Below are 24,160 nucleotides of genomic sequence, written 5' to 3' on the forward strand. Positions count from 1 at the left end.
TTCTCATTAACTCTTACTTGACAAATTGGGGATATGTAGTAATTCTAAGCTCACAACTTTAAATGAGGTAAATAATCTTGAGCTGGTCTGATGGCTACTCTGCATTTTGTTTAAAAAATGTGTTTGCTAAAACCCATTTAATAGTATCAATTAGCCTAACTTTTTAGAGTTAACAGTATGTCCTATATGTATATTGATTTGCTACTTATATACAATATATATATTTATTCATTCAATTAAGAAAACCAATTCGCTTACTTCAATTTGTTGATTGTTATACATAAAAAAATATATATATTTACCAACAGTCTGTAATTTGTTTTTCACTGTTCCAACTCATCTGCCCCTTATCTTTGGGACGTTTTGGAGTACACAATTTTTCTAATGTAATTCCTGACAATGAAAACACTAAGCCTCCCTCGTGGATGAAATGATGAAAATGCAGCTACCAAGTGATCAGGAACCTACTGAAGACGGGGCCACTGTGCTCTCACAGTGAGGGCAGCACCTCCCACCCATCTGCATGTTGCTGGAAGTCTTACCAACAAGGCAGCCTCCTGTCTCCTTAAACATGCTACGCTGTGAGCCCCTCGGAGCCCTACCACCCGGGAAAACTCCTGCCCAAAGTCCAGTCAATAAAACTGTACGGGCCAGGTCAGGATGGCTCCTGAATAGAGAGCCAAGAATGCCAGACCTGGAAGAGGGGCACTCCGGGAGAGGAGACACTCACAATTTTGCATAAAAGTCACAGAACTCCTTGTAGACTTTCACGTCACTGTGCCTGCGCTGCAGTTTGGAAACAGCTCTCTCGTCCTCGGTCTCATTGGCCTCGTGGACACTGTTAAGGGCTGCTTGGGGGATTTCTTCGTTCTCTGGGATAACGCAGGGACGCACTCGGCCTGAGAGGGCCATTGTGGGTGCTTGAGAGCTCTGAGCACAGGGACGAGAGCAGCAGGACACAGAGCCAGGAGAAACAATATCCAGGCCTCCCTGCTTCCCAGCCAGGGTCACTCCCACTGTTCTCACACACGTCAGCCTGGCTCGCCAGGGTCACTGCTGCTGCTTCATGTTAAGAGCTCAGCAGCACAGTACACAGTCACATGGCAGGCAGGATTTACTGAGGCTTTCTGGAAGTTCTAAAAAACATTCCACAAAGTAGTGACACAGTCTTTGTCAGAGCAGTGGTCCCAGTGGACTATGCTATAAACACTACATCAGGAGATGGGGGCTGCCTCATAGGCCTCCATGAGAAGGAAATATCTACATGTGCCTTGCATTATTTGCCACCAAACTTCATCACCAATGCTGTGCTCTTCACTCTGGAGGGCATAAGAGGCTTCTGGAGACCTTGTAAAATACCCGCTGACAAGCTCTCCATGAGGCTGAGGCTGCTGGCACACTCTGAAGAGCATCCGAACCCTGCCTGGACCCAGGCTTCCACAACCTTGGCCATGACTGCCTTCTATCACCTTTGCTACTGGTACATAGTCAGAGTCCAATCTCAGCTCCAATGAATGGGCGTAAGTGGAAACAGACAAGGACCACTGTTTAGTTACAACTTTTCTACTGGACCCTGGCTAACCTCCAAGCTTAGGTGAGCCCATGTTCCTCAGTCTCTATCATAACTAAGGAAGCCATTACAAAGTCTCCTGTGATCGAGTTAGCTGGGAACTATGTCAGGCAAACCTGTCTCCCGTTTTATTCCTAAATAAGATAGCTACAAAGATAAAAAACCTACCTATCCCCCTCACCATTTGTCCACAAGAAAATTCTTATGGACAGAGGACAGACAGAACTCAAAGTCAAACCTCTGAGGCTCACCTGAGACAAATGCGTATCTGATTGCTTCCTCTACCCTATTGTTCATGTAAAAATGTAGGTTCACTGAGCCAGACACAATTGTGTATTCATTGGAAGGCTGATCAAGGACTCAAAATAATGCAACCATTTGTCTCTTATCTACTTCTGACCTGGAAGCCCCCACTTCGAGTTGTTCTGCCTTACTGGACCAAACCAATGTACATCTTGCACATATTGATTGATGTCTCATGTCTCCCCAAAATGTGTAAAAGCAAGCTGTGCCCCGACCACTCTGGGACGGATGCATGACGTCAGGAACTCCTGAGGCTGTGTCATGGGCGCGTCATTAACCTTGGCAAAACACACATTCTAAATTGACTAAGACTTGTCTCAGATACTTTTTGGTTTACAGCAATGATGACAGTCATGATATAGCACCAGAGACAACTAACAGGTTCAGAATTTTTCTCAAGTCCCTGTCCTCCCAGGGCAGTGCCACCCACCAAAACCAAGAGACTGTGAAAGAAAATCTACAGAACAGCCACAAGGCAAACTGATGGACAGTCACGGAACCAGCAGCAGATAAACAAAATACAGTGGAGATGCCAAGTAACAATCACAACTAATGATATCCAAGAGTCAATGAGTGCTTCCTATCACATCCCTTAATCCTTCCCACAGCTTCTCAGATAGGTGTTAGTTACAAATGAAGAAACTGAGGCACAAAGAAACTGAATAACTACTAAGGAGGTGGTGGAATCACGACTTAACCCTAGGTACTCTGATTCCAGAGCCTATGTTGTTAACCCTTATGTGAGAAAATGGGAAACGTAATCACTGGGAAGCATAACAGTTAACCAGAAAAGATTAGGCAGCAGGTACCAGATAGTACTGCAAGCAGAAAGTGGGACCAAGTCTTCCTACTTTGGACCCTAAAGATCTCAGAGGATGGGTCAAGAACTGAAAGGCTGTCGGCTACAGATCCTGCCCAGGACCAGAGCCTATGGCTGACAAACAAGGGATCACCATATTTAAGTAAGAAAGAAACAACCTCATGGTTTAAAACTTTTCTTTTCAATTTATCTACATTTCCTAATTGTTTAAGTTTGTTTTTTTTTGTTTTTGTTTTTGTTTTTTTTTTTTTTTTACAATGACCATGTGAAACAGAGAGGAGACAGGGAGGGAGAGAAAGAGACAGAGAGACAGACAGATAAACGGGGACAGAGGCAGGCTGATTCAGACCAGAAGTGTGATGCATCCAGTGGGGGTGGCATGGTAAGAGGCGGGAAACCACGTGAGCCTTTTGCTCAGATTTCTCCCTCACAGTCTCCCCAGCGCTCACATCTGACGTGACTACAGTACAGAAGCAAAACCAGGAATCCGACATTGGTACAATGTGTGTGTGCGGGTCTGTCATTTCATCACATGTGCGGGTTCCTGTAACAACCGCCTCTATCAAGTTACAGGATTATTCCATCACCACAGAAATCTCTTTCATGTTATCTCTGATCATCACATACCTCTGCACACTCCAACATTTCTAACCTCTGGCAACCACTGATTTGTTTTTCACTTATATGACTATGTTATTTAAAGAATGTTACCTAAATGGAATCACATGTGACATCTTAAGGCTTTTCATTCAGCACAATGACCTGAGCCTAATCCAAGTTGCTCCACATGTCCACAGTTTTCTCTTGTTTACAGCCAAATAGTATTTCATGACATGGATGCATAGTTTGTTTCACTGTTCACCCACTGAAGGACATTTAAGTACTTTCCAATTTGTGGCACTGTGAATAAAACTGTAGAAATTTCTGTACTGAATATATTTTTATTTCTCTGAGATAAATGCCCAAGAGTAAAATTGCTGAGTAGTATGGTAAGCAAAGCTTGGTTTTTAAAGAAACTGCCTGTGATGTTGTGACTTTTAAAAATAAGTATATTCTTGGTCTCTGCTCTCATTTCCTGGCATAGGACTCCTAAAAATCTTGGACTCTCTCAAGTGGTAAGTGTCTTTTGTAGGCTAATGTGACAGGTGGCTCGGGCTGGTTGCTGGAGAACCAACCATGCAATGAGAAGGCTGAAACCTTCAGCTCTAGTTCCAACCCCTTGGAGGGGAGAGGAGCTGGGGATTTGGATAATCACCAGGGTGGTCAATGACTGAATCAATCATGCCTACGAAATGAGGCCTCCACAAAAACTCAAAAGGACAAAGTTTAGGGGAACTTCTGAGTTGCCGAACATATGGAGGTACTGGGAGGGTGGTGCTCCCAGAGGAGGGAAGCTCTGCTCTGCTTCCCCACATCTTGCCCCATGTATCTCTTCCATCTGGCTGTTCTTAACTCAAGTTATGCTATGTAAGGATTATTAGAGGGAGGCAGATAGAGATGTTCTGTTTATCTGGTTTCCTCTACTTGCACCTGTGACTATATTAATGAGGGTGGTTGGCACACAGTAACCCTGAATAGAACTGTTCAATAGAGGTCACCTTAATATGACCTGGTTTTATGATTAAAGGTACCAAATACTATGAAGATATTTTTAAACTGTTAAATCAATTTGTATGAATGTAAAACAGGTTATGGCTGTGTTCCTTTGTTTATAATTTTGCAAGATCTCATTTGTTCCTCTTGGCCTTTCTTTCACTTAGGAATATCCTACTGGGAGTCAGGAGGGAGAAGAGAGGCTGAAGTTCTTGAAGGAAGAAAAGATGCAGCAAGAAAGCTAGATTGACTTCTATTACACTCTGTGGATCACCTTCCCATTAGCCTCTCCCTAGGAAGTAAGGACCCAACCAGCTGATTCTCAGCATAAATAATACAAGGCAAAGAAATTCTCTGCACATTGCCCATGCTACTTACACTGAAACAATGGAGGAATTAATGTGGTGGTTCAAAGCCAAGCAGGAGGCTCAGACATGTCCTCCACTGCAAGAGTGGGAGTAAACAAGCCCTGGGGTTTTAGGAGCTGGTGACAGCACTGATGGCTACTCTTTTGCAGCCCATTTTGGCATTCTAGTAAAGTCTATTTCTTCTTGAAAAATGATTCCTCGCATTATTGTACTGTTTGCTTTACATCATTCCTGGACTTATGGAACTTTTACCATGTCTCCATGATGCAACAGGTCCAATGTGGTACCTAAGAATTATCCAGCTCATCATCAGTAGAAGATACTACAATCTGCTGAATGAATAAATAAAGTCATGACCTCTGCTTCTATGAGTATACAGTGTCTAGTTTGGTGCTGAGTGCTGAGTGAACAGGTTGTATGTCGCCAGTACCCTGAATAAGGGTCTATAACAATGTGGCCATGGGAAGTTTAGATGGCGGCTGGGCGCGGTGGCTAACGTCTGTAATCCCTGCACTTTGGGAGGCCGAGGCTTAATTCCAAATAAACACCATAGCTCAACTTTCATATTCGGGCATTTTGCTACTGTTAAAACATTTCAAGGACTCAATAATGTCACTCTAAGAAATGCAAACAATCCTTTTATACTGTGATTGTAACCTTGAGAAAAACATTTATGGGAATTCCTTTGACTGAAACCACTACTGCCACTGCAGTGGCATCAGAAGAGCTACTGAAGTAGGGTAGGAGGCTGTTTAAAAATACCAGAAAAGATTCATCTGAATAGCAGGTCTGCTAGGTGGCTTTTGGTGAAGAACCAGGATTGCGTGAGGTCTTCAATTCCCTAAGGGTGTTTCTTAAGAGGTTCTATAGTCAACCCTCCTTACCTCATGGCTAAGTTGGGTCTTTGGGAGATCCCACAGGACAAATCTGAACCTCAAATGTTTCTTAAATCCACCCAGAGCAGAGCAATTTCTACTTTATGAAAATGGCTTATGAATTTGTCATTTTCTGATCATCTACTGTGTGGTTTCACTTACGGAATGATCGACCTACTGTGGCAAATCTGGGACCCTGGCTGCGTGGGCCCAACAGCTTACTTAAGGGCCACCGCACACACTAGACAGTAATGCAAAGTTGGCACACACTAGTGTTCTGCAAAGAAGGCTGCAGAGCTTCAGATACCATCTGTCTGCTAACCCCATGATTTTAGTCAAAACAAACTCCACCTCTAACATAAGGGATGGCCAAAGACAAATAAGCTACTTAGAGATATCATACAAAAAATTAGAGCTATTTCCAGCAGCTCAAATAAAGCCAGGATAAAGCCATGAAAATAATGAGCCAAAAAAAAAGCAGCTTTTAAAAAGGCGCTGGTAGTTTAAAATTACTTCTCTCAAGGAGTAATGACTGAATTATGTATATCATTACTAAATATTTCATCTGTAGGGTTTAAAACCCAAACAACTGGTCATTTTAACCAATTGCCTCTAACATACAGGAGTCCAATCTAGAAAAAGAGGAGTAATGCTTCATTTAGTAAATGCTCTATTTGATTCCACAAATAGATTTGCATAATCCATGGCTAAACGGAGCACTTGGCATAACTACTACTAGATGAAGCTTCTCCATTTGCATTCAAAGGTTTCAGGTCATAATGGGGTGTCTGAATTGTTGGGGTGGCTTGGTTAAATTATCATATGCCAAAATGAACTCTTTCCACTATCATCCTCTAGCCTGCTCAGATGGAAAATATAATCTGATTTCCCACAGACTGCTAAAAACAAAACAATCATGACATGCAAGTACAGATAATGAAACTGGGAAGTTCATTCCCATTTGGTAGCTTCCAGAACAAATGCACTGTGTTTTCTTTCAACAGACAGTGAGGAAACAGACAAAGTTAGGCCAGAAAAGGTTATGGATTTGTAATTAACATGCCATTTTGCCTGTCAGTGTTTTTCCTAATTCTTGATTGCACAAGCAAAAAGAAATTATTCATTACCACAGAAGCTAAAGAGTAAGAAAGAAATAATGTGTATTTCTCAAGCTAGCTTAAAATTTAAAAAATGGCACATTTTTTACATGTTTCTGTTAGCATTGCTTATTGGGGTTATTATCAAAGTAAGGCAGAGCTACTGTGGCTTTGTTATGTATGTTAAAAATAACTGAAGAGTCAGTAAAAAGATTATCACGGAACAAAGATAAAATGAACAAATCAAATTCTCTGCCTGCACACCATCAACTCCATCCCAGGGGCCCAAACCCTGCGATCAAAGTCCAGAAATTACAATGAGGTTGCAACTGTGAGGCGGCTATTTGTATCTGATTGTTTTCTAGAAACTCCCTCTGAAATGAAACTTAGCTAAAAGTAAGAGACTCTCTTTGGTGTTGCAGATAGGTTTCTATCATCCCAAGCTTCATTAAGGTTTAACTGAATTTATTTCCCTCAAAAGGAAAATGAGTGAAATGCCATTCAGTATCAGGTTGAAATTTTTCTGGAAGGAAACTAGCAGGCACCCACTTAAGTCTTAAAGTCAACAATTAAAATACAGTGTTTCAGATGGAATATCATCTAACCACACAAAAAAAGAATGAGATCCTGTCAGTTGTGGCATCATTATGAGCCTGCTGTTCATTATGTTAAGTGAAATAAGTCAGGCACAGAAAGACACATGCCACATGTTCTCACTCATATGTGAAAGCTAAAATAAAACTGAACTCATAGAAATAGAGCATAGAGTTGGTTATTAGAGGCTGGGAAGGGTAGCTGGGAGGGGAGATAGGGAGAGGTTGGTTAAGGGACTCAACATTACAGATGAGTGAGAGGAATGGTTCTCGGGTTCCATAGCACTGTACGGAGACTAATGTAAACAATAATTTATTCTGTATGTTCAAAACGCTAGAAGAGGATTTTGAATGTTCGCCACACAAGGAAATGATAAATGTTCGCTGTGATGGATATGCCAGTTATCCCAATTTGATCCTTATGCATTAGATGCATGCATCAAAGTAGCACATGTACCCAATAAATATGTACAGTTATTACATATCAATAAAAAACTCCTCCTCTAGTATCTGAGGAAAAACTATCCTCGTTTTATTCCCAGAGCTCACAGTCAAAAGAGAGTGGCCACTCAGGAGCCCGAGACAGAGATGCAACCGAGGGACAGCCCAGAGAAAGCAGGAATGGCCCCATGTTCAACCTCAGTGCCCACAGGGTCCTGCAACACAAGGCAGATCTGAAAGTGCAGTGTGGCCTCAGAGACACTGCCCACAACAGGCAGAAAGTACTGCAAATGAATAGTTCAGTTACTCAATCCTAACCTATTTTAAAAGTCTTGATGGCCTACTTGGCAGCCTGTTTCTTATGAAGCAATTCTCTCTGGATGATCTCTAGAACAGTTTCTAACACGAACCAATCAAGAAATTCCTACCCACAAAGGACTCTGTAATGGACATGGAGCCTGGGGAAGGTAAAGGAGAAAGACTGAAACCAAGCTCCTGCCAGTACTCTTTCATTTCTCCATGATACTCCGAGTGCCTCAGACACTCTTAATGATGCTCTCACTCCCGGCAACAAGCCATTCTGTCCCTGTGATAATACAGATACTCCCATCACACAGGAAACCCATCACGGAAATAAAGACACAGGACTAGATGGGAAACAGCAGAATGTGCAGCAACAAGGTGCAACCATTAAAAGCAGAACACTAATAAATGACTGAACAAAAGGAAGCCCGTTTCTGTAAGCCCATGTGCAAGGATGTGTAAGTGCTTTGGAATGGGATCACTGGACTGCACTGTTTTGGTTTGGTAAGTTGAATTTTTCAACCTCTATTAGCCCAACAGCAATATAGCTTATTCCAGAAGATGTATGAAAGGCAGAGAAGAATCACTCATACTCCTGCCAACTAGAAAGAAGTACTTTAACATTTTGACCTCTATTCTTTTAAAAATACATGTACAAATATATAATCTTAAATGATCTTAAATAAATACAGGGTTGTTGCAAGGTGACTTTAGAATTATCTTTAAAAGTGATGATAAACATTTCTAGCACTGGGTGAAACATATAAAGGACATAAAATTTTTTGGATGAATCCCACTGTACCTTTTTGCTCCTGAACTTTCTGCTTATCAGAAACCTGCCCAGTAATCAAGTGCCTGCTCAAGATCTTCTCCAGGAAGCTTTCTTGACATTCTAGGCCTTACTGATCATCTGTTGAGCAGCCACGGCACCCACTGTGTGTCCCATGCAGTAAGTGGGTATAAGATTTTCATTGCATGTAATAATTGTGTTCTGTATTGCAAAGGTGCTCCTCATCTCAAGAATACCAGGAGGCCCTTAAGTAGACATTTCTATTGAGTCTTTTTGTGTTTTGTTTGTTTTCTGAGATACTCTGTTGCCCAGGCTGGAATGTAGTGGCGCAATTTTGGCTCACTATAACCTCTGCCTCCCGGTTTCAAGTGATTCTAATAACTCGGCCTTCCAAGTAGCTGGAATTACAGGCATGTGCTACCACGCCCAGCCAATTTTTGTATTTTTAGTAAAGACAGGGTTTCACCATGTTGGCCAGGCAGTCTCAAACTCCTGACCTCAGGTGATCTGCCTGCCCCGGCCTCCCAAAGTGCTAGGATTACAGGTGTGAGCCACCGTGCCCAGCTCTGTTGAGTCGTTATACCCCTCATGGCACCAAGCATACTGTCTTCATGCAATTAATCAAACTGGACATCCCTAGACTGCCTGCAGAGAGTGTCTAAAGAGGGCAAGCCTTGGGGAAGTGTGTCCCTCCCAAGACACCCAGACAGCTCAGTCTGGCTTGTGGCCATTGGGATAACTTTCTCTCCTCAAGAAAGACAGCTCAATCAATCAGAATCACTGTAGTCTGAAATCTATAAGCCATCTCACAAATTTTTTTTTCCCATGTAAAAATATAAGCAGTGTTTGGTCAATTTAAAAACATTCTTGGGCTGGGCATGGCGGCTCACTCCTGTAATCCCAGCACTTTGCAAGGCTGAAGCAGGAGCATCACTTGAGCTCAGGAGTCGAAGACCAGCCTGGGCAACATAGTGAAACCCCATCTCTACAAAAAATACAAAAATTAGCCGGGCATGGTGGCACGTACCTACAGGCGCTACTAAGGAGGCTGAGGTGGGAGGACTGCTTGAGCCCAGGAGGTCGAGGCTGCAGCAAGCTGTGATTATGCCACTGCACTCCAGCCTGGGTGACAGAGCGAGATGCTGTCTCAAAAAAAAAAAAATCTTAAAATTATTCTTATTGTGACCCATTAACATACATTCTCACACCTAAACATCGTTTTAAAAAGGTAACATTGTGTTCTGGTCAAAACAGACAAATTAGAGGAAGCTGTGTTTCCAATACAGAATGGGAGTATTTTTAGCTAGGAACGCTGACTTAGGAGAACGTGCAGATCACCAGTGACAGCCTCCAGTGCGTCAGGAACTCCTGAGATGGCTGTAGTGGCCGCAGTACCAGAGTCTCTGGCTCTAAATCAGATCCTTATTTTAGTTATGACTCAGTCAAGGCTACCACCCTGGATACTGACCTTCAACTACAATGGGAGGGAAGTCATTGTGAGTTTTTATTTTGTGACTAGGCTTAATGCGACATGTACTTCCCTCAATGATAAGGTAAAAGAAAACCACGAGAATTTCAGAATAGAAGAACACAATAAAAAACATTTTACTTGAGTCAAGTGAAAACAATGAACTCTTTCCAAATCAAATGTACTTATCTTTCACTACTAATTTTCTTTTTGACACAGAACATCTTTTGTGTAGATTTTACTGCATTAAACAGCATTTGAAAACACTGGCCAGGGTCAAGCAGAGGAACTAATATATATATATATATATATATATATATATATATGTACGTGTATATATATGTATGTATGTGTATATATGTATGTATGTGTATATATATAAACATACACATACATATATATATGTATTCTTTACTGAAATTAAAAAGGCTTCTTCTCCTTCATCAACTTTAAATTTTGTGAAGTATACACAGAAAGGCAAGGAATTATTTCAGCTACCGTAACTTAGATTTTGCAATAAATGCAATGAAGAAAGGTATGAAGATGATATAAGGTCAGGAGACCAACCACCACCAGCTGGTGCTCGTGTAACGTGTAACACTGCCCAGCTACAGCCTGGGCTGCAGCGTCTCCTGGGAGGCTTAGTTGCTCCTCTTCTTCTGCAGGCTCCTGTGCTCAGCCTTCCTTTCTCCCGATAGAGCTCACCATTTTCTGTCACATGAAGCTCTGGTTGAAAGCAGTTCACAGGGCTAAGTAGGAAGCTCTTTGTTCCATTCCTTACCTCTTCTCAAAAAGAGGTATTCTATACATCTAGCAATAATATAAAATTATGGCAATTACCCCTTAGACAGATCCCCTGTGTCCTGTAGGAGGTATCACTGGGATATCGCTGGATGCTGGTGATGAAGTTAATGCCGCCTCTGTCTTTGTCCTCTATGAGCAGCACTGAGGCCTTGTCAGTAGAGGGTGCTGGAGAGACACTGCAGGAGGAAGGGGGTTTGCTTTCTGGTCCTGCCTGCTCTCTAGGCAAAGCTGCTGCAGCACTCTGGCTTCTTCAGTGTCTAGCTCCCGCAGGGCATGGTGGCCAGCAGCAGCTTCCCTGGCACCAGACCCTCAGAGGTTTTGCAGCAGAGTGCCTTGGACCCTGATGTGCATGCAGCCAGAAGCATCCACTCCTTGGCAGTCAGCTATGTAGGGGGGGCCTTGGGTGAGGGGCCTCAATGGGAACAGCCTTCCCTAGCACTCCAAGGGAGGATTTCCAGCAAGCTGTGCCAGCAACTTCTCTGCCATGTAGACCTGGCAGTGTGGCACCGGGCATGGAGAGAGGCTCCTCCCTGAGCACTCTAACTCAGCTGTAGGGTCGATGGCTGCTCCTTAATAGTGGCTATTCCTATACTCTTACTTTTTCTCCTCTTACTAGCCAATTCCTTATTACTCCAAAATCCTATTAGAGTAGTAATTCTATATTTATTTAAACCTTTTCTGTTCAAATCAGTATGTGAGTTTTCTTTCCTGGTTGGACCCAGGCTGACAGAGGCAGCCTATGTCAGGACTCTGCAGCTGATGGTTCTTAAGATGTTTTGGGTTCTTTCTCCAAGACACCACATAGATCTCACTCAGCAACTTAAATAAACTGTATTTACATTCAAAACTAGGAAAGGAGTCGGGGAGAAGTGCGTTATCAAGTAAAGGTACAGAATAATAAACCTGTCAGTTAAATGGGAGTCCAGGTCTGTCTAAGCCATTCTTTATTTATGTAAACCAGAGGCTACACATGTACTCGTTGTTCAATCAAGTCAGGGCCAGAAGATATGGCTGCCCCCCACACCCCCAGTGTAGACATCCCCTTCCTGATGGCACTTTCTGGCCCCAGTGACATGTCTGGGGGCCACTCAATGTGAGCTCCTGGGTTCCTGTGTGGCCCCAGCAAAGAAGCAAACAGGGACAAACACCCCATGTCAGACCTTAAGGAACAAGAGGTGAATAAAGGAGCTGATGCAGTCAGTGAACTTTTGCTCTTCTTGAAGATGACTGGGAGGGTGCTAGGACAGCAGCAACTTGGGCAGTCACTGCGCTCTGCTGCGCCTGGCTGTGAGGGCTTCTGTGCAACTTTACTGTGAGTGTTCCACACGTTTTCTTGTCATGGTCATTACTGAGCCTCCCTTCCTGTCACATCATTCCCACAACAAAATGCAGCAGCAGGCTGCTTTCTAAACAGTCCCTCAATTTCAAGACGTTTGTGGTGAAAAGAACCATGTATACCACTTAACAATGACTTGTGTTGCATCTCTCCAGAAGTGTGAGTAGGACAAGGTGTCACATTCAGAAGGCACAGCTTTGGGGGCCTGAAAGCCAGCCCTGAGAAGGCTGGAAGACTTCCTCATGCTAATGCTAGGGGCAATGTTCTATATGAGCTTCTGTGTTCTCTGAGGGGATTGGGAAAAATCTAAAATGTAATGCAGTAACAGTCTGCACAATTTCTGTTACAAAATGAGCTTTTAGGAGACAACATATTACCTGATTATTTCCTCTCTTTCCACATCATCTACCTCTCTCCCGATCCCCATTGGTACAGACATTAAATTGAACAGCTGGCATGCTGAATTAACATGAGAGTCACTGAAAACTGAGTGCTGCATGAGCGCTGGCTGCTGGCACTCCAGAGAGCCCCAAAGGCCTTCTTCCCTCCCACTGCTAGAAGGAGACCCTGGCCTGACACAGGTCAGTGATTGCACAGACTTCCGTGAGCTTTGCCCAGCCTGCTTCCTCCCTCTCTACCCTTGAGGACAATGCTCCTTCCTCTTTCCTCTGGAGCCACAAAGAAGACATAGCCAGCAACCAGTTCCCATCTCAACCACAAACCTCCAAGAAATGCTACTTCTAAAGAATGATGGTGTGCAAGAGAGAATCACAAGAAAAGCTTGGGGAGAGAAACACCGCCATGGAGCTCAGGAAAATTATTTCAGGAAATTTTGTAATTAAGGCACAAAGATGGACACATACAGATTTGTGTACACTAGTTAACATTTAATTCCTTAAATAATATAAAATAAAACTTAAACTTCCCAACTGTAGGGCAACGCAACTCCCTGCTCTAATCCTTTTACGAACAGCAGTGTCATCAGGGGTTTCAGTTCAGAAGGGCAAACATGCACTTGGATGACTCTGGGCCAACCCAGTCCTTTAATTCAAACCTTTAGCCAATTGTTAGTAAAGCATAAGATAGAACAATCTCTTTTACAGCAACTCATAAATAAAAAAACCAAAAATGTAATCAAAACTAACTTGGCATGTGGCCAAATTCATAGGCTGAGGGAACAAAAAGAACAAAATAACTGAGCTTTGAAGAGCTTAGAACCTATTAGGAAAGCAAATCAAATGGTGAAACTCTTGGTTCAAATAAACTAATAAACATAGTGAATATTTGGACTATGTTTGGACTGAATATAAGTACGAGAGGTCTGACCCTCTAATGACACTATCTATACTGGCTGTATAAAAGGTCAGTAATTTACTGGGAGCAGTGGCTCACACCTGTAATCTCAGCACTTCGGGAGGCCATGGAGGGCTGATCATGAGGTCAGGAGTTCAAGACCAGCCTGGTCAATATGGTGAAACCTCGTCTTTACTAAAAATAGAAAAATTAGCTGGGCATGGTGGCAGGTGCCTCTAATCCCAGCTACTCGGGAGACTGAGGCAGGAGAATCGCTTGAACCTGGGAGGCGGAGGTTGCAGTGAGCTGAGATTGTGCTACTGTACTCCAGCCTGGGTAACAGAATGAAACTCCATCCAAAAAAAAAAAAGTCAATAATTTAAGCCTATTTAAAAGCAGCAGTCATTTGCATTCTTCTGTAGATGGCAATATTCTAATCTATTAGAGACAAACCATCATATGACTATTTCAAGAGACAGTTTTATCCTTATAAATAAAACTGCTCTGAATTAGAGAAAATAATTTTGTGTTAAAAGAATACATAAAAATAACCTCACCAAATCAATTAGTAAGAATTAAGATGCTGGCAAAAACAAAGGGACAGAAAAGCAGGAAGCAATTCAAAAGGCAAAACCAAATCTTTCATTGCTGTCATCATGAGCATTAAATGTTCTATTTCAGAGCAGAGCACAGGATACATGGATGCTTCCTGGAATGGAGGGGGAAGGGGATGGGAGAGTCAACTGGTAGACTTTATTAACTTGAGCACAAACACAATCCAAAGAAAACAATATGATAATGACTCATAAAGCAATGTCAGTGCTTTCTCATTCAGAAATCAGTGTGTACACTTGTAATGCGGGTACAGACTGCCACTAAGTAAACTGCTTACATAAACAGACTTTTAAAGGTCAATTTACCTTCCTTTTTGTTTTAATATTTTCATCCACATTTAAGTAGCCTGATTCCAGTTCTCCGAGGCCACAATCCCAGGCACTCATGTACAGCTCTGCAGAAGTTGCTGAAGTCATGCCACTACTCACATGTTAATTTTATAGCAATATTTGCATTCCTCTAACATATTCAAAGTGGAGGAGGCAGAGAGGCTTCTCTCTGGCTCATTTACTATTCATTTGGCCCCAAATATAATTTTGTGTAATAAAGTCTAGCACTGCCTAAGGAAGAACAAGGAGTCCAGAACTACCAGGACTCTGGGCACATCCTCCCTTGAGTTTTCCTTCACTATTCATCACACTCTCTGAGAATGCATGTTGCCTGACCTTGAGACACCTGAACTCTACACCCTATGCAGACGAGACTTTCTTTCAAGGCAGAGAAGATGGCTGAATTCAGCAGATGAAATCACTGACACAAGGTACTTGGGAAGCAAAGAGCAATTAACTTTCTGCTTTTCAAACACGTGCGGCTTCCCAAAGAGTAAAAAGGGAAAGTATTGGCCAGGTGCGGTAGCTCAAGCCTTAACATTTGGTAATCTTAGCACTTGGGGAGACTGAGGTCAGGAGCTCGAGACCAGCCTGGCCAACATGGTGACACCCCGCCTCTACTAAAAATACAAAAGTTAGCCAGGTGTGGTGGTGGTGCCTATAGTCCCAGCTACTCGGGAGGCTGAGGCAGGAGAACTGCTTGAACCTGGGTGGTGGAAATTACAGTGAGACAAGATCACACCACTGTACTCCAGCCTGGGTGATAAGAGCAAACTCTGACCAAAAAAAAAAAAAAAAAAAAAAAGGGAGAAAGTATCTATTCTGTGAAAGAGCCATGTATGCAAAGTGGCCACAAATATGAAGGAGCTGAGATGCTAAAGAAGGAGTTAGACAAAAATCTAGTTTGTTGGTATTGGGTGATTTACTGAGGGCACTTAACAGACAGAAGTGTGGTCTTGGTCAGCCACAAGACAAGTAGATCTCTGCACCAACCACCCCCAGACCCAGGGCTTACACACCACGAGGAAACTGTATGCGTGCAGACAACCCTCCAGAACATAGATCCTGTGCGCATCACAGCCTGGAGTCTGTGTGACAACATCCAGGCTAACGAGGAAACTGTATGCGTGCAGACAACCCTCCAGAACATAGATCCTATGCGCATCACAGCCTGGAGTCTGTGTGACAACATCCAGGCTAACATGTTTTTACACTAGGGAGAGTAAGCAAAGTTGGAATCAGGAGGCATTCAAAGGTCTTAAAGGTGGTAAAGTTCCACTTCCTCCCATGCTAAACGAGCTCACTAAAGGATGCAATGTCAAACAAACACCCACATCTTTTTTGAGAGTCTAAAATGGAAAGTCTTCTATATAACTCATATTTGCATTTTTAAATCTGGTCTTGTGACAATCAGAAGCTCTAAAAACATTGACTGGCTTTTTGAAATATCTAAACTCTATTTCTTTTAGGAGTGAAAGTTAACTCATTATAGTTGAAGCAGTCAATCTCAGTCTCTGTCTCCTCTCTTCCTTTATATACATCTCTAAATACCATCCTATGTTCATTCATAGAGAAGAAACTTTTTTTGAAACAATCCTATAAATATTCTTTCCACCTAAACATGGCTGAAACATTACAAATTAGAAGCCAACATGTAAGTTGTGATCTATTTCTAGTTCCGTACATACGAATGCTTCTTCCCTATAATACTGCCATTTTTTCATTCTCATTATCCCTAATCAATTATAAATCTGACAATAAAATGTACCATTTCCTCCCAATACCACACAATACGTCTTCCTTTAAATAGCTGTAATAGTTGATGGCAACAGAGATGGCCAAAGGTGATGGCAATATGTTTCTGCCGAATTTCACTGCTAGTTATGATGGACACCAAAAATATCGATATTGCTTTAAGCACATATGGTCAAAGAAGTAGTCTGCTTTTTCAAAAAAATACTTCATTGAAGTCCCAGCTACTTGGAAGGCTGAGGATCACTTGAGCCTGGAAGCAAAGATCATGCTACTGTACTCCAGCCTGAGTAACACAGCATGACCCTGTCTCAGAAAAAAACAAGAAAAACCTTCATAAACCTCATTACTGTTATATTTATCTTCAAAAATTAATGGACTGAGGCGAGGCATAACGCACTGTGGCTCATGCCTGTAATCCCAGCGCTTTGGGAGGCCAAGGAGGGTGGATCACCTGAGCTCAGGACTAGCTTGGCCAACATGGTAAAACCCTGTCTCTACTAAAAATATAAAAAGTAGCCGACAGGTGGTGCACCTGTAATACCAGCTACTTGGGAGGCTGAGGTGGTAGCAATGCTTGAACTTGGGAAGTGGAGGCTGCAGTGAGCCGAGACTGTGCCACTGCCCTCCAGCCTAGGCAACAGAGCGAGACCCCGTCTCAAAAATAAACAAATAAATAATGTGATGAAATGTCTTTCCACATTTTAAAATACATTAAAGCATACTCTGTACTACTCTACCTAGATAACAAGTGCTTTACTTTGGAGGGGTCTGGAAGGAGGTACAGTCACAATCTTGTCTTCAAAATCGCTGTTTATGTTATATTCTATTATCTTTTAATGGCTTTAAGTTTAATTTGTAAAGAAAAATCAAAATACTGTATTCTGATTTCACTACCAATTCAACAAATGATCCAATAAACTGCTTTCCTAGCTCATTTCATTAATTTATTGATTCACAAATAGTTACTAGACATCCCTTGTTTAAACTGGTGGTAGTCACTAAGTGAGAGCTAGAAATGACTCCTGGCCTGATCTGACATGATTCCACATGGATGGTATCTGATCCATACATATTGAAGAGCTATGGGAGACACTGAAGAAAAAACAAAGGAAAAACTGAAAAGAAATAACTAGTAGAAAATCTAGGAAAAGGCAGTGGTGGAGAGACACGGGAGGCGAAAAATTTTTTTTTTTTTTGAGACGGAGTTTAGCTCTTGTTACCCAGGCTAGAGTGCAATGGCGTGATCTCGGCTCACCGCAACCTCCGCCTCCTGGGTTCAGGCAATTCTCCTGTCTCAGCCTCCTAAGTAGCTGGGATTACAGGCATGTGCCACCATGCCCAGCTAATTTTTGTATTTTTAGTAGAGACAGGGTTTCGCCATGTTGATCAGGATGGTCTCGATCTCTTGACCTCGTGATCCACCGGCCTCGGCCTCCCAAAGTGCTGGGATTACAGGCATGAGCCACCGCGCCCAGCGGGAGGTGAAAATTTTAAGAAGAAAGTGTTACTGCTGTCAAACTTCAAGAAGTCAAGGGAAAGTCACCAGACCTTTAGTGAAGACAGACACACTGAGAAGCTGCTCACAAGGGCAGAAACAAGAGCAAGGCACCTGAAAGTCAAGAACACTCAGCACTGTAGGCAAAGCCCAGCTCTGAGAAAGGCAAGGAAGCATCTCCCTTCAGGGTTGCGAGTGGGTATTGCCAGGCTGACATGCTGGTTTCTGACTTTTGGTGTCCAGAACCGTAAGACAACAGATTTCCGTAGCATGAAGCTACACAGTTTATGGTACTTGGTGATGGCAGCCCTAGGAAACAGGTATAACCATTTAAAAAAAACTTAAGGAGGTTCATATTTATGTAAAACATATTTAATAATTACTTCTAAAATAAGCCTTTTAAAAAAAAATAAGAAATATTTGCATCCAAAGTTTGTTTTAGTCACAAAATAGCCACGGGGTGGCAGACACATAATCAGTTGCTATATCACTAAGACATATACATGTAGAATAAATAGTACTTTTTCCTTTTAATAACATCCATCCAAAGTCAGGTAGGTAAAGCACAAGTTTTGGACAACTTCTTTTCTGACTTTTATAAGTAATTTATACCTGAGACTTCAAAATTTTGTTTGCTTTTTAAAAACCCAACAGGAAAGTAACCAAATTATTAATATTTTGAAATTTAATTGTCACAATAAATCATTTAGATAATTTGATATCTACTGACAACAAAATTACAGATTGATTCTGTTCAAGTTGGGATTGGTTAATTTCTAAATGTCTCTTAGCAGTGCAAAAAAAACCCAGAAAGGGATCATTATTCAATAACTTTTTACCTCTTTTTGTCATTCTTTTAATGGACATGATTTTTAAGCATCAACACTGCTATTTTTAATTTCAGCATACGCTCCCTCTATTACAGTCATACATTGCTTAGTGACAAGGATATAATCTGAGAAATGCATTGTCAGGTGATTTAGTCATGTGTTAACATCATAAATATACAAATGTTCACATAAACATACACGAACCTGAACAGTACAGCCTACTACATGCCTAGGCTATGTGGTATAGCCTATTGCTCCAAGGTCACAAACCTGTACAGCACAGGACTGTATTGAATACTGTAGGCAACTGTAACACAACGGTAAGTGTGTATATAAAATAGCCGAAAAATTATAGTATAGTAAAAATATGGTTTAAAAGATTAAGATGGTACATGTGCATAGGGCAACTTCCTTATAGTCTCAAGAGACTACTGTCATGTTTGTAGTCTCTCATTGACTAAAATGTTTTAGGCAGCGCATGATTGTATACAGAAATACTTTAGATGACTGAAAAATGTATTTCCCTTCGGAAACTAAGCTTCCCAAAACTACTGAAAGAGAAAAGCAAAACAATCATGATCTATACTCTAGTATATGTATCCCTCAGACTTCTCTCAGCATGATACTGTGCATAAATAAAAAGTTAATAAGACTTAAAAAGTAGAGTGTAGATAGTTTAATCTAGAGTAAAAGAGGCACCTTTAAGCCAGTTTAGTTTCTCATTCCTTTACTCATTCAATGAGAAACAGAGACTGAATTGCAGTAGGTGCTAGAGATGCACAGGAAATACGGTAAAAGTCTCTTGCCTTGGAGAATCCCCTTTTTCATATGGCGGAAGGTGATGAGAGGGGGTGAAGAGGGGGCCTGTAAAACAAGTTATTACAATGTAAGTACTTGTAGGTTACAATCAAACATACAGGAGAAAACACTACTAACTTTTAAAGAGCGGATACCTTTCCAAAGCAAAGAGAAAAATATTTCTTTTTGTGTCATGTGTTTGCTCACCGTTAGGAAGACTAAATGTACCATCACTGAACCATCAAATAATGAGAACAGACAGTATCAGACAATAAGATAATGACTAAACTGCAATTTTATCCCAATTGTCTAAGAGACTACATTTCTAAAACTAAAATACAAATATAATTTTTCAGTTCAAAGATGGGCCAAAAAGCAATCAGCAAATTGCAAAACAGGTATGCAGGAAACAGGTATGCGCTACTCTAACCTTGACTGAACTCTGGGCACTAACTTATTTGAATCAAGGACAGGAACTGGTTATATAACAATGACTACCTTTACAGCCTTCAGTTCTTCCTCACTTATAGGATCATGAGAAGTCGTAGGCCTATACACACAAAAGCCCTTACTTAATGCAGTGCCTGGCCTATAAGAGGGGCTCAATTAATGGTAATATACTAGTCAGGAACACATGACCTGAGCTTTCACTCTCAAACCAAAGCAAGGACATTCCCATCATTTAAAAATGATTTTATATGCTGTATCTATAAAAATATGAGCTCGAAGGTTTATTCAATAACCAGAAAGTAAAGGTCACTTTTCTTTGCACTTCCATTCTTGGTTAACCCAATCCATCCAGGAATCAGGAAAAGGCTACTTCAAGGTCAACGCTGCAGGAAAGGAAGACAGGTCTAAAAAGCAAAGAGCTCACTGCTGCTGTCTGGCAACTTCACATTTTCACTTTACTCCTGAACATCGGGAATACAAATTTCAAACTACATTTTTGTTGTTGTTGTTGTTTTTTTTTTTTTTTTTTTTTTTTTTTTTTGAGACGGAGTTTCGCTCTTGTTACCCAGGCTGGAGTGCCATGGCGCGATCCCGGCTCACCGCAACCTCCGCCTCCTGGGTTCAGGCAATTCTCCTGCCTCAGCCTCCTGAGTAGCTGGGATTACAGGCACGCGCCACCATGCCCAGCTAATTTTTTGTATTTTTAGTAGAGACGGGGTTTCACCATGTTTACCAGGATGGTCTCGATCTCTTGACCTTGTGATCCACCCGTCTCGGCCTCCCAAAGTGCTGGGATTACAGGCTTGAGCCACCGCGCCCGGCCTTTTTTTTTTTTTTTTTTGAGACGGAGTTTCGCTCTTGTTACCCAGGCTGGAGTGCAATGGCGAGATCTCGGCTCACCGCAACCTCCGCCTCCTGGATTCAGGCGATTCTCCTGTCTCAGCCTCCTGAGTAGCTGGGATTACAGGCACGCGCCACCATGCCCAGCTAATGTTTTGTATTTTTAGTAGAGATGGGGTTTCACCATGTTGACCAGGATGGTCTCGATCTCTTGACCTCTTGATCCACCCGCCTTGGCCTCCCAAAGTGCTGGGATTACAGGTGTACAGGGATTACAGCCACCGCAAACTACATTTTTTAAAAAAATTCACATTCTTTTCAAATGGCTGACATAGCCCTGATTTTATCCAGGCAAGATAAACATAACTGGGAGGTGAGGGTGTGAGGAGGGCAGGAGCATGGCCAAAGGAACAGGGAAAAGGGACAGCTCTAGGAGTTTTTATCTCAGCACTAGACCAAGGGTCAGCCCAGGTTTTCTGTAAAGGGCCTGAAGATAAATACTGTATGTCTTTGTGGGCCACATTGGTCTGTATCACAACTCAGCTTTGCCAGTGTAGCACAAAACCACCACAAATAAGCATGGCTGTGTTATAGTAAAACTTCATTTGTGGAAACTGAAATTTGAATTTCATGTATTTCACATGTGAAAAATATTCCTTTTTATTATTTTTTTCAACGATTTAAAAATGTAAAATCCATCCTGAGCTCACGGGCCACACTCCAAAAGGCAAAAGGCCAGATTGGCCTGAGGGTCATAGTTCACCAGCGTGTGTGTGTGTGTGTGTGTGTGTGTGTGTGTGTATGTGTTAAAAACTAGGAGGTGAGTGAGGAGGGCAGGAAGTGAGGGAGTGAGGAGGGCAGCAGCATGGCGAAAGGAACAGGGTAAACAGGGACAGGAAAAAAAACTATATATGTGTATGTATATGTGTACATACGTGTAAATATATTTTGAGACAATCTCACGCTGTAGCCCAAGCTACAGTGCAATGGCGTGATCTCAGCTCACTGCAACCTCCACCACCTGGGCTCAAGCAATTCTCATGCCTCAGCATCCCTAGTAGCTGGAATTATAGCTGTGTGCTACCACACCCAGCTAATTTTTGTATTTTAGCAGAGACAGAGTTTTACCACGTTGCCCAAGGTTGTCTAGAACTCCTGAGCTCAGGCGATTTGCCCACCTTGGCCTCCCAAAGTGCTAGGATTACAGGTGTGAGCCACCATGTCCGCCAACCAGCACCTATATTAAGCTATGTTTTGAACCCAACCAGAGAAAGTTGAATTTTGTACTGTTTCTAATCAGTTATTTACAAATCCCTTCCATCTGAGGCAGAGAAAAAGTGACTTTGAGAATTTTAAAGGGCAGGAATTTCTCAGGTATGTTTGTTATTCAGGTATCCTCAAAAAACAACTATGTTTGGGTGCAACATAATTTAAAAGACAGAATAGCTAAAGGAGTAAGTATATGTACATGGGTGTATCTTAGATGTTATTTTGGGACACCAAAAACTTCAGGGAAAAAAGGGTAAATGTCTTGTGAAGGTATGAGGCTTCTAACCCACTGGAACAAGAATGTTACTTGTGTCTCCTCACTCTAACTATAACCCTCAAACACAGTGGGTAATGCTCCACTGTACAAATATGTGAATAAAGTCAGTTTCAAGTCATATTTAATACTTAGGAAGCCCAATGTTTGTCATACCACCTTTTTTACCTGTTTCAGTTTTTAACAATTTCAAGCTTGAAGCCAGAAGTATTTTCATGTGTATTATAGTGCTCTTTAAGCACCTTTATCTCATATTTCAGAGCACAGCTTTTTCTTTAAACTTAAAAGAAAAAAAAATGTTTTCTGGCAGTGGCCATGACCAATTTTAGACTCTGAAAGTTTTCCTGTTAAGAGTCCACAAACATTACAAGAAAGGAACATGTGAGTAAGAAGGAATGAGAGTTGGAATGGGTCTTATGCAATACTTGAGACAGTATCAAAAATGTTTGATAGCACATGTATTCAAAATCAAATACTTGCTCATGGAGAGAAAATCTGTTGGTCATATTCAATATGCCCAAACCTAGGGAAGTGTTCATGTGGCGAGGCCTGTGTCTTATTCATCACTGTATCTTTACTTTGCACATAGTAGGCACTCAATAAAAATTAAATGATGAATTAACTATATCACACTATTCACAAGATAACAATGCTACTTGCCTCACTGAATTGGTGGTGAGAATATTGTGGGAGAGTAAATAATGTTCAGTAATGGTAGTTATTTTTATCCTTATTAAAGAAAAGAAGAAACCAAGGCTTTAAAACATTATATAACTTGTCTGAGTAGTACTCAAACTTTGGTATACCTAACTTCAAAGTCCTTATTCTCTATGATTACTGTTAACTTAGAAACTTTATTTAATCCTGAAGATAGGCTTAGTATAACTAGGGTTAAAAAAAAAAATTATCTTTCTAAGCTGATTAAAAAAAATCCTGGGGCAAACAGACAATGTTTTACTTTTCTTGGCTAACCTATACTTCTAAATAAGGAAAATGGTCATTTTCTCTTCATTAGGGGACAAAAGAAGTGGCAGAAATACAAGTTGCTTATATCACCAGATAACTACATCACCAGAATGGGTGACAAAATATTTCTCTTTAATCAACTAGCACAAGCAATACTTAAGAAGTACTCATCCTCCTTTAATTAAATTCTAAGCAAATGACATATATGTTATTTTATTCATAGGTACTTTGGCTATTGTCTGAAAATAAAGAAAAGGTTGGTTTAAAATGTTATTTTGTAGAACTTAATTTCTTTTAAAAAGGGAAATTCCTCCAAACCCTGAAATCTGAAATTAAAACTGTTTTTGATAACTTCATTCTTGGATCCGTTGTGGAATGGAATTTTCTAATAAATATTGGTTTTGGGGGTCACTTCTAATTGTCTTATCTGGTTAGCAATATAGAGCTCAATATTTTCACTAACCTCACATACAAAATTCATAACAATTTAAACTCTGAGACTTTTTGATTGTTTAATCCAATCAATTCAAATTTAATACAGTAAATGTAGCTAAGGGACACCTGATATAGTAGAAAATAAATTATAATAATGTTAGTGTCAATCATAGTACTTTAATGCAACCTTTTCAAAAATCAGTGAGTCAACAATTTTAAAGTAAATGTTTCTTTAGCAAATTACAGTTCCTGTAGAATAGCTGTCTATGGCAAATACAAATTTAATAGAGAAGTTTTAAGCTTGCCAATTTGAACCTGTCAAATTTAAATAGAGAATTTAAAATCAACTCTGGAAGTGAGTTTGTAGGAAAAAGAACAAAAGTACACAAAGTATAGATAACCTTCCCGCCATCTAATCAGAATATTCACACATTTAAATCACGACCTCCA

At 41.2% G+C, this 24,160-nt stretch overlaps 1 protein-coding gene across 8 annotated transcripts in view; it reads right to left on the reverse strand.

Moving 5' to 3' along the window:
• The window catches only part of LIMS1 (LIM zinc finger domain containing 1), a 148,639-nt gene that overhangs the window by 30,600 nt on the left and 93,879 nt on the right, over positions 1-24,160 (reverse strand). Inside the window, exon 1 of one of the 8 annotated variants that reach the window (XM_003922764.3) lies at positions 731-10,449. The exons of 5 other annotated variants lie outside the window; for them this stretch is intronic. In XM_003922764.3, the coding sequence (XP_003922813.1) occupies positions 731-912 (182 nt within the window). In that variant the 5' untranslated portion in view covers positions 913-10,449. Of the gene's footprint in view, positions 1-730; positions 10,464-24,160 lie in introns of those variants that run through there. 2 more of the 8 variants (XM_010333627.2, XM_074400325.1) reach the window with 2 other exon arrangements.

This window comes from Saimiri boliviensis, chromosome 1 (genome assembly GCF_048565385.1).
Source record: "Saimiri boliviensis isolate mSaiBol1 chromosome 1, mSaiBol1.pri, whole genome shotgun sequence".
NCBI lineage: Eukaryota > Metazoa > Chordata > Mammalia > Primates > Cebidae > Saimiri > Saimiri boliviensis.